The sequence below is a fragment of the Phoenix dactylifera genome, chromosome 2 (genome assembly GCF_051530095.1).
Source record: "Phoenix dactylifera cultivar Ajwa chromosome 2, Ajwa_hap1_PhDact_Kaust_v1.1, whole genome shotgun sequence".
In the NCBI taxonomy this organism is placed as follows: domain Eukaryota; kingdom Viridiplantae; phylum Streptophyta; class Magnoliopsida; order Arecales; family Arecaceae; genus Phoenix; species Phoenix dactylifera.
The window spans coordinates 10535389-10546169 of record NC_143191.1 but is presented as its reverse complement, the minus strand read 5'-3'; the positions used below and the strand labels follow the sequence as shown (position 1 = coordinate 10546169).

General features: G+C 51.6%; 2 protein-coding genes across 5 annotated transcripts in view; one reads left to right on the top strand and one right to left on the bottom strand.

Moving 5' to 3' along the window:
* Positions 1 to 3246: 3246 nt before the first annotated feature.
* Positions 3247 to 4620, bottom strand: LOC120105176 (uncharacterized). Its single transcript, XM_039117415.1, has 2 exons — positions 3957 to 4620; positions 3247 to 3848 (listed from the first exon to the last, which is right to left on the bottom strand). Exons 1-2 carry the CDS (start codon positions 4618 to 4620, stop codon positions 3247 to 3249), a joined length of 1266 nt encoding a protein of 421 aa, XP_038973343.1.
* Positions 4621 to 8586: 3966 nt separating this feature from the next.
* The window catches only part of SRT1 (sirtuin 1), a 39181-nt gene continuing 36986 nt past the window's right edge, over positions 8587 to 10781 (top strand). For all 4 annotated transcript variants that reach the window (XM_088715274.1, XM_039120660.2, XM_088715273.1 and 1 more), the window contains exon 1: positions 8587 to 9077. In XM_088715274.1, coding sequence (XP_088571400.1) covers positions 8979 to 9077 — 99 coding nt within the window. In that variant the 5' untranslated portion in view covers positions 8587 to 8978. The remainder of the gene's footprint in view (positions 9078 to 10781) is intronic.

Genomic DNA, 10781 nt, shown 5'->3' with positions numbered 1-10781 from the left:
CAGCCCGGAGCCGGAGTTGAGGGCCTCGAGACGGAGTCGGCCGAGGCGACCGGAGAGGTTGCTACGGAGGCCACCACGGAGGCCACTCGGGGAGCCACTCCCGAGGTCGTGTCTAGAGGCATTGAAGGCGGCGAGCCCGAGACCACTGCCGGAGGGACCGAAGCTGGGGCGTTGAAGTCGAGCCCGGGGAGATCTCGACCGGAGATGCCCCCACGGCCGCCTCTTAGTCGTGCTTTTTCTTTTCCTTTTTCTTTTGTAATGGAGTCGGCTTGTGTCTACCGCACGGCCGAGGCAATTTTGTACTTGGTCTTGGCTTTTGAATGAAAGTTTTTCAATTTTCGTTGACTATAGTACACTTTCTAACCATCGTTCCTCTAAGACTTTGTTGCTCGGACTTCCGGGCTGCTGAGGCGCTAGATCGAAAAGACGCCCGAGCCCGTCGAGCTCTTAGGTCTAGGTTGGAGTTTCACGGCCGCAAAGCTCAGGGCCTCGGCCGTGGGGCGCCTTGCTCTAATCATCGTATCAAGCAGCTAGCTTGCAGCCCGAATCAGACCCTCCGAGCTCGGGGTTACATTTCACCGAGCGGTCGAAAGACTGACCTATGGCTTAAGTAGGCGCGTTCAACTATATTTGTAATCGACTCGGCGGAGGACCCCGATATTGGCCGGAGTACTTCCAGTAAAAGCATCCGACACGAAAATGAACGAAACGTGTAATGAACAAGGTAGGCGCCAATCAAAACGTACCTTGTTGGGGCTGCACGCCCCGAGCCGCGAACTGTTCGTAGAGGGCGGCCCCGAGTTTAATCCAACGCACGGGGCCGTAGCCTTTTGAGCTTGCACATGGAGCTACCACTGGCTTCGGGGTGCCCGGATCAATGGTCGGCGAGGACCGAGCCGAGCCCGATAATCGGTGGAGATCGAGCCGAGCTCGATAGAGGACCGCATCTCGAGCTGTTGGATGACCACGAACATTTTCGGGGAGACCACGAGGGTGCTCCATCATCCCAAAGTATCGGGGCATCCCGACCGTAGTCGAGGTATTTGATGGAGATCGAGGTGAGCTCGATAGCTGATGGAGATCGAGCCGAGCTCGACGGTTGGTGGAGATCGAGCCGAGCTCGATGACCGATGGAGATCGAGCCGAGCTCGATGACCGATGGAGATCGAGCCGAGCTCGATGGTCGGTGGAGATCGAGCCGAGCTCGATAGCTAATGAAGATCGAGCCGAGCTCGATGACTGATGGAGATCGAGCCGAGCTCGATAGCTGATGGAGATCGAGCCGAGCTCGATGGTTGGTGGAGATCGAGCCGAGCTCGATAGCTGATGGAGATCGAGCCGAGCTCGATGACCGATGGAGATCGAGCCGAGCTCGATGGTCGGCGGAGACCGAGCCGAGCTCGATAGCTAATGGAGATCAAGCCGAGCTCGATGACTGATGGAGATCGAGCCGAGCTCGATGGTTGGTGGAGATCGAGCCGAGCTCGATACCTGATGGAGGTCGAGCCGAGCTCGAGGACTGATGAAGATCGAGCCGAGCTCAATGGTTGGTGGAGATCGAGCCGAGCTCGATAGCTAATGGAGATCGAGCCGAGCTCGATGGTCGGCGGAGATCGAGCCGAGCTCGATGGTCGGCGGAGATCGAGCCGAGCTCGATGGTCGGCGGAGATCGAGCCGAGCTCGATGGTCGGCGGAGATCGAGCCGAGCTCGATAGCTAATGGAGATCGAGCCGAGCTCGATGACTGATGGAGATCGAGCCGAGCTCGATAGCTGATGGAGATCGAGCCGAGCTCGATGGTTGGTGGAGATCGAGCCGAGCTCGATACCTGATGGAGGTCGAGCCGAGCTTGGCGGAGATCGAGCCGAGCTCGATAGCTAATGGAGATCGAGCCGAGCTCGATGACTGATGGAGATCGAGTCGAGCTCGATAGCTGATGGAGATCGAGCCGAGCTCGATGGTTGGTGGAGATCGAGCCGAGCTCGATACCTGATGAAGGTCGAGCCGAGCTCGATGACTGATGAAGATCGAGCCGAGCTCGATAGATGATGGAGATCGATGGAGATCGGCGTTCTGAATTTTGGCTGAGGCGCCCGGCTTTGCTTGGTTCTATTTGTGCCCAAGCAGGATCGTATATACGAGCTGGGCCGGGTCGTCTGGAAGTCAGCATGTAGACATCAGGAGAATTTTATCACAACTAAGCAATTGCGAATAAATCATTGTAGCAAGGTGAGACTTATAATTGATACGGAGGACCCTTTGGGACACTATTGGTAGTACACCCGGAGGTTTTCGGAACTCCAGCTGTGTGGAATGGGAGTCCCGTCAAGAGATCTCAGCTTGTATGCTCCAGGTCGCTGGACGCGCGCGATCTGGTAGGGTCCCTCCCAGTTCGGGGCCAGCTTCCCTCGCTCGGTTGGTTGGGATGCTTCTGCCCTCCTAAGGACAAGGTCCCCCGCTTTGAAGGATTTAACCTTGACCCTGGCGTTGTAGTATTGCGCCATCTTTTGCTGGTATCTTGCCATGCGAACTCGGGCAGCTTCCCTGGTCTCCTCGATTAGGTCCAGATTATTCTGAGCTGCGAGGAGCTGGAGCTAGCGTCAAAATGCTCCACCCTTGGAGAGGGAAGCCCGATCTCCAGGGAGATGACGGCTTCTGTCCCGTACGTCAGATTGAAAGGAGTTTCGCCGGTGGGTACGCGGAACGTGGTCCGGTAAGCCCACAGGATGTTGTACAGGTCTTCGACCCACTGCCCCTTGGACTGGTCGAGTCTGGCCTTGAGCCCCTGCAAAATAGTACGATTTGTTACCTCGGTTTCTCCATTTGTTTGTGGATGCGCGACCGAGGTGAAGCGGTGATCGATGCCAAGCTCGGAGCAGAATTTTCTGAAACGGGCGTTGTCGAACTGACGACTGTTGTCTGATATGAGGACGCGGGGGAATCCGAATCTGCAAATTATCGACTTCCAGATGAAGTCTCGCATCTTCTGCTCGGTGATCCGGGCAAGCGGCTCGGCCTCCACCCATTTAGTGAAATAATCGATGGAGACGACTAGGAATTTCCTTTGCCCGGTCGCCAGGGAGAACGGCCCCAAGATGTCGATTCCCCATTGGGCAAACGGCCAGGGGGAACTGATCGAGGTCAGCAGGGCCGAGGGCCGGCGTTGGACATTGGCGTTCCTCTGGCATCGGTCACACCTTCGGACGAAATCCAGAGTATCTTTCTGGAGTGTTGGCCAGTAGTAGCCTTAGCGCAAAATCTTGTGCGCTAACGCTCGTCCCCCCAGATGATTCCCGCAGATCCCCTCGTGGACCTCGCGCATCGCATAGTCCACCTCTGTCGGGCGAAGGCACCTGAGGAGGGGAGAGGTAAAGGATCTTCGATAGAGCTTACCCTCGTGCAATATGTACCGGGCAGCCAAGCGCTTCACCCGGCGGGCCTCATGCTCATCGCTGGGGAGGGCTTCATCCTGCAAGTAGTTGACGAGCTCATCCATCCAGCTCGGCTCAACTTCGATGCAAAGGGCCGGCTCGGGCTCCTCTGTGCTGGATTTTTGAAGATACTCCAGCGCTGCTGCCTTCGGAAGCTCGCTCATGCGGAAAGACGCCAGCTTTGATAGTTGATCTGCTCTGAGGTTCTCCGTTCTGGCGATGTGTTGGATGTGGAAGGAGTTCAGAGTCGAGGTGAGATCCCGCACTTTCCGAAGATATTCTTGCATCGTGGGCTCTTTGGCTTCGAAATCACCCAAGATCTGGTTCACGACCAACTGGGAGTCGCTGAAGGCCCTTAGGTCCTTCACTCTTAGCTCCTTGGCCAACTTGAGCCCGGCGACAAGTGCTTCGTACTCTGCTGCATTGTTGGAGGCGGAGAATTCGAAGCGCAGGGCCTGCTCGGCGACCACTCCATCTGGACTGGTGAGGATGAGGCCCGCTCTGCTACCCCCCGAGTTCGAAGAACCATCAACATGCAGGGTCCATGTCGAGTTCGGAATCTGCTCCGCCGGCGCTAGCTCGGGCTCAGGCTCGTCCGGCACGGTGCACTCGACTATGAAGTCGGCGAGTGCCTGTGCCTTGATCGCCGGCCTGGGTCGATACTCGAGGTCGAACTCCCCAAGCTCGATGGCCCATTTGGTAACCCGACCGGCACGATCTGATCGCTGCAGGATCTGCTTCACCGGTTGGTCGGTCAGTACGGCCACAGTGTGAACTTGAAAATAGGGTCGGAGCCTCCGGGCTGAAACGACCAAGGCGTAGGCTGTCTTCTCGAGCTTGGTGTATCGGGTCTCAGCATCCCTCAAGACCCGACTTGTGTAATATACCGGCTTTTGGAGCTTGCTCTCCTCCCAGACCAGGACCGAGCTCACAGCTATAGGAGAGACGGCTAAATACAAGTAGAGGAGCTCGCCCTGTTGAGGCTTCGTGAGTAGCGGAGGAGAGGCAAGAAGACGCTTGAGCTCCTCAAAAGCCTGCTGACATTGGGCCGACCATAGAAAGTCTTTTGGCTTCTTGAGAGCCGCAAAGAACGGGAGGCAGCGCTCGACCGATCGGAAGACGAATCTTTCGAGGGCTGCGACCCGGCCCGTAAGCCGCTGCACTTCCTTCACTGTCCTTGGCGGCGTCATCTCCTAGAGCGCTCGGATCTTCTCGGGGTTGGCCTCGATTCCCCGCTGTGTGATTACGAAGCCAAGGAACTTGCCCGAGGTGACTCCGAACGCATATTTGGCCGGATTGAGCTTCATTCGGTACTTTCGGAGTATGGAGAATGCTTCGCTGAGGTCGGCCACATGGTTTTGCGCCATTTTGCTCTTCACCAGCATGCCGTCTACATAGACCTCCATGTTTCGACCTATCTGATCTTTGAAGATTTGGCTGACCAGCCTCTGATAAGTTGCTCCAGCATTCTTTAAGCCGAAGGGCATCACCTTGTAGCAGTAGGTAGCCCGCCGGTGATGAAGGCCGTCTTTTCCTCGTCCTCCGGTGCCATCCGGATCTGGTTGTATCCGGAGAAGGCGTCCATAAATGTCAACAGCTCGTGTCCCGAGGTGGAGTCCACGAGCTGATCAATGCTGGGGAGTGAAAAGCTGTCCTTCGGGCAGGCCTTGTTCAGGTCGGTGTAGTCCACGCACATGCGCCATTTTCCGCTGGCTTTTTTGACGAGGACCACATTGGCGAGCCACTCCGGATAGGATATCTCCCGGATGAAGCCGGCCTTGAGGAGTTTGTCGACTTCCTCGGCGATCGCTCGTTGTCGTTCTGGAGCGGTGCTTCGCTTCTTTTGCCGCACGGGCTTGCAGGGCTTCACCTGAAGCCGGTGGACCGCGACCTCAGGGTCTATCCCTGGCATATCTGCAGGCGACCAGGCGAAGACATCCATGTTGCTTTGCAGGAAGCTGATGAGGTGATCCCTCTCGCGGGTGTCAAGGCCGGAGCCGACCTGCACAGTTAGTTCGGGGGAATTTTCTTGCAGGGGAATTTGAACGAGCAGCTCGCCAGGCTCTACCCTATTCTTCTGAGGGCCGACCCGTGCCTCTAGGGTTTCGGCCGAGGACTTGTCTGTTGTTGAAATCGACGCCTCGGCCGGCTGCCTTGCCTCATGGGTCGCATGTAGCACCGTCTGGCTACCGTTTGTTCCCCACGAACTTCGCCGACTCCTTGGCTGGTGGGAAATCGCATGAGCAAGTGGCGGGTCGAGACTATGGCTCGGAGAGCGTTGAGCCCTGGTCGCCCGAGGATGGCATTATAAGCTGAGGGCAGGTGCACCACGAGGAAATCCATCTTCACGGTGCTCTCCGGGGGGCGAGTCCGACCGTGACTAGGAGGTCGACCTCGCCCTCTACTGGGACCGAGTCCCCAGTGAAGCCGACCAGCGGGGCGTTCATCCTCCGCAGCTGCTTTTCCGTCATCCCCATTCTGGAATAGGCATCAAAGTACAAAACGTTCGCCGAGCTTTCATTATCAATCAAAACACGTTTTACATCAAATTTGTTCACAACCATAGAGACGACCACAGCATCGTCATGGGGAGTTTCAACTCCCTTTAGGTCCTCATCTGAGAATGAGATGGCCTCCGAGGCGCGCAAGCGCTTCGGGGTGGTTCCTCCCTCTAGAGCTCCTCCAACCGAGGCCCCGCCTCGGATGGTGTTGATGGTGCCGGCGATGGGCCTGTTGGCATTTGGATCTTTGGGCTGTGGGGGATTCTCCGCTGGCCTTCCTGCGGGCCGGTTCCGCACGAACCGGTCGAGCACTCCTCGGCGAATGAGTGCTTCAATCTCGTCCCGGAGCTGGAAGCATTCCTCCGTGTCATGGCCGTGGTCCCGGTGGAAGCGGCAGTACTTTCGGAGGTTACGCCAGGCCCCGGGATCCCGCCTTGGGGGCGGGGGTCGGAAGTAGTCCCGGCCCTCGATCTCCATAAGGATCTCGGTCCGGGGAGCAGTGAGGGGAGTGTAATTTTCGTACCTCCCGTTGGGTGTGCGGGGCCGTATTGGTGGCCTCAGGCGAGAAGGGGACCTTTGCCGAGGCGGTCCTTGCAGCCGGGGTAGGTGCTTCAGGCGAGGCGGGCGCTCGGCTCGACGCGGGGACGGGCTTCTGGGGCGGCCACGGTCCTCACGACGCCTTTTCTGTTTCTTAGATGTCTGCTCGACCCCGCTCCGCCTGGAAGCCATCGCTTCCTCGGCTTTTGCGTACTTTCGCGCCCGAACCAACATCTCTGTGAGGTCAGTGGGGAAGTTCTTCTCGATGGAGAAGAGGAATCTATAAGACCGGGCTCCAGTCTTCAGTGCCGACATGGCAATTGACTGGTCAAGCTCCCGGACTTCCCATGTTGCAGCAATGAAACGGTCCAGGTATTCCCTGAGAGATTCTCCCTCCTTTTGTTTTATGTCGAGGAGGGAGTCGGAGGTCCGCCGCTGAGGTCGGCTGGCAGCAAAAGTGCTGGCGAACTGCCTGCCGAGCTGTTCGAAGGAGGAGACGGTGCTAAGCTTTAGCCCAGTAAACCAGAGCCGGGCTGCTCCTCGGAGTGTTGCTGGAAAGACTTTACAAAGAGAGCCTCCGAGGCTCCCTGTAGGGCCATTAAGGCCCGATAGCTTTCCAGGTGGTCGAGGGGGTCGGTCCTGCCGTTGTAGGGCTCCACCTGAGGCATCTTGAATCTTGGCGGGACCGGCTCATCTTCAATTTGCTGGGAGAAGGGGGACCTCGTGGTGAACTCGAAGTCACCATTGCGTCCCGCTTTCCTGCCGGGTTACCTGTGGTGTGATAGAGCAGGTTGTCTGTTTGTACAATTGGTCATTAATGCTCGATCATGTAAGTCAATGCTATCATTGTACAAGATCAGGCTGAAGCCTTAAGCCGTCGAGGAGTCATGCCATCATTTGTAGGCATGCGTATTTGCCGTAAGAGGCTCGATGTCCGTAGGTGATGGAGGCCATACGTTTTAATTGTTGAGTGAATCAAGTGTCTGCACAGCCCATACGCATTAATTGCTGCCAAACATAAGATGTAACCTTTCAACCGTCTGGAGAGAAGGTAATCTCAAGCCATCAAGGGGGGTCTGCTCGGTCGACCTCCGTCCGAAGGGGTCTGCTTGGTCGACCCCCGCTCGGGGGGGTCTGCTCACCGAAGTATGGCGATGTTTTTCCCCTTAACAACACTCATATATAAAAAAAAAATCAGTTGTATTTCTATCCACCTATCCCTAATTGGATGACAATTAATGCAATAAGAATATACTTCATCTAAACAGGCCAACAAGAAATACCGATTGTTGATGCCACTTCAATTGTCTCTGGAGAGTCAACATTTATCTCTAATCATCCAGCATGAATTCCAATATGGCTCGGAAAGCCCATGCAATCAATTATAATTTACCGTTCTTTCAAGCCAATAAGTTTACTAATTCTCATCCAACATATTGGCCGCGGAGAAGTGACCTCTCCCCTTTCTCCAACAACTCAAATCAAAAAGGATATTCAATAATAATGATATTAGCTTCTGAACCAACTTTCAATCAAATCAAAAACTATTACATAGTTCAGAAAATTCTCCTAAATTGAGCGGTCTCCTCATAAATAAGGTGTAAGCCAAGCCATGATGCACCTTGTCTGCATGCTACATCCTTAAATGGAGAAACTATTTCTTACACTGTGTATTAATCACAGTTGCTTAATTTTATAGCGATGCACCGAGATACATGCTTGATAAATAAGAAACATGAAAACAAACAGTGTAGAAAAATTTTTTTCTATAAAAAAATTTATAAAAGATTAAAAAATAAAAATATATTATCTATCATGCAAGCAGCTAATAGCAACTGTTAGTTTTTATGGACCCTATCCGTCAAGAATGTAATTAAGTTTTCACAAAAGAGATCGAAAACAGAGCTTCCAAATATATATTTAAAGAGGCCAATAGAGCTGTCGACTGGGTGGCTGCCTATGCGGCTAATCATTCAGTGTATATCTTATGGTTAGAAGAGGAGGAGTTGCTTCAGGCACTATGTAAGTTCGTAATTTTTGATTTTATTAGATGTATTTATGCAAATATTGTATGAGGAACCACCAAAGCCGAAAAAAAAAAAAAGAAAAAAAAAAAAAAGAGAAAAAGAAGAAAAAAAAGAAAGAGAGACCGGTAAAAAGTCCCCACCCCTCCCCGACGACGCAACGCCGCCCATTCACAAATGCCGTCATATCTCCCCTCCCCTCCCCTCCAAGAAACGACAAGAAAACCTTCTAGAAGAAGTTTTTGTGGAAAAAGGCTCTGAACGGGGCTTGAGCGGACCGGATCCAACCCGTTTCCGTTGTATGAATTCGCCAGCCGGAGTCTTCCGGTTTTCCGGGCGGACAGAGCCTAAGTGAGAGGAAGAAACGGAAGACCTTCGCCTCTCTCGTCCCTTTTCCGAGCTTTCCCTTGGGAGAAGAATCCAAACCCTAGAGAGAGAAGGGTTTAGCGAGATTTTTGAGTAGAGAGGAGAAGGGGGGAGAGAGCCATGTCTTTGGGTTACGCGGAGAAGCTGTCGTACAGAGAAGATGTGGGTACTGTGGGGATGTCGGAGATCTTCGACCCACCGGATGTTCTGCAGCAAAAGGTGGTGTTCTTGACCCTCCCATTGCTCCAACCTTCTTGATGGATTTCAGTGCTTTTTATGCTGTTTCTTTCTTTTTGTGATTGTCTTCTCATTGGGCTTTGTCCGAAGAATGGACGAGTGTTAATGGTGTTAATGGTTTGGCATTGATGTTTGCTTGGCGAAAATTGGACGAGTTCTAAAATGGTTTTGATCCAAGAAAGACTCAAACTCGTTACAGTTGATTTGAGGAGAAACAGTTTTTGGCGTTGTTGCGAGGATTCTGTGCTGGGTGGATTGCTTGAAGGAAGATTGTTATGAGGATTGAAAAGAGAGAGAAGGGTTTTCAACTAGGTGCTTTTTTTTTTACCGTGGATTATTGGATGGTTGTATAGGAAAATTAGGGATTTTACCATGATTGGCTCTGTGGTTTTTGATTTGAAAGTTTGTTTGGCGTGGAGTAGTTGTTTTGTTTTGGACCAACCTTCTATAGGCCTCTAACTTGAAAAAAATGGTTACAAAAAGGCTGAGCTATACATTTTTCTTGTCTAGCTGTCCTCTTTTGAATTGTAATCCTGATAAATCAGATTGTGATATGGTTAGTCGAAGCATGGTATTACCTAAATACCTTTGGAGGTCATGTTCATACTGAGGGGGATCGAGGTCCATTATCGCAAAGTAGGAGTTTTTATGGCTGAAGAGTGATTAAAAGAAGAAATTAAATAGGGATTTCATTGTTACAGATACAATATCAGCCTATTAGGCAAAGCCTTGTGAAGAATCACTAGTTTATTCCTTTATGGCTTGCTGCTTTATAATAAATGATTTATGCAGATGAAAGATGCCAGAATTAAAGGATTCATGGGTTCAATGTTGTTGCTGGAATCTGGGTAAGGCTGTGAAAAGAGAGATGTGGTGATACCACTGCCAAAGAAACTAGAGTTGCAAAGATTTTCTTTCTATTATCAAGGGTTATGTAGCTGTTGTAAAATGCTGTTAATTAGGAGATGTCATTGTTGCCTTGATAACAATGAAGGCAAGGAGTAAAATCTTGATATTGGTACCATAGTGACAGCTGGCTGGTATGATACGTTTTGCATTGCACACCACACTGATGAAGAGAATTGATCCATACAATTTGATATGGCTGGTCCACCCAATTTAGGGACTGTTTCAATCTTCTTCTTTGTTCTTTTCCTCATGTCTTTGATGCTGTGTTTCTGCAAATATTGATTTGAGTGTGTCATCCTATTCAAAATGTGTGTCAAAGCTTCTGCATTGCCAGTTTATCATGCAACGTTACACGGCTTGCAGTTAAAGATACATAGAAAGCATAACCATGTCAAAAATAAACAGTTATTTTACTAGAAGCCAACCTTTTAGGGTTCAACCGAAAACCAAGTTTTTGTGATTTTAGTCTGAGGTTCATGCTCCAAGTCATGAATTCAGTGATTGCACATTAGTAAATCTTCCTTCAACATAATCCTTAAAATATTTTCCTCAATTTAACAATGATTTGATCTTGGATGTTTAAATAACTAAAATAAGGGATAGAGAGAATGTTTACCAAGCTAGTAGCTTGTACTATCCTGAAATATTCATAGATCTCAGCTTGAATTGTCCAAAATCAGGTTGTAGGGACCTCCACCATTCTCTTTTTGCTTGTTCCCTTTTCAAAATGGTGGAGAAGGGGGTAAAGAAACCCCTTAAACTGGCACTCTTTTGTGG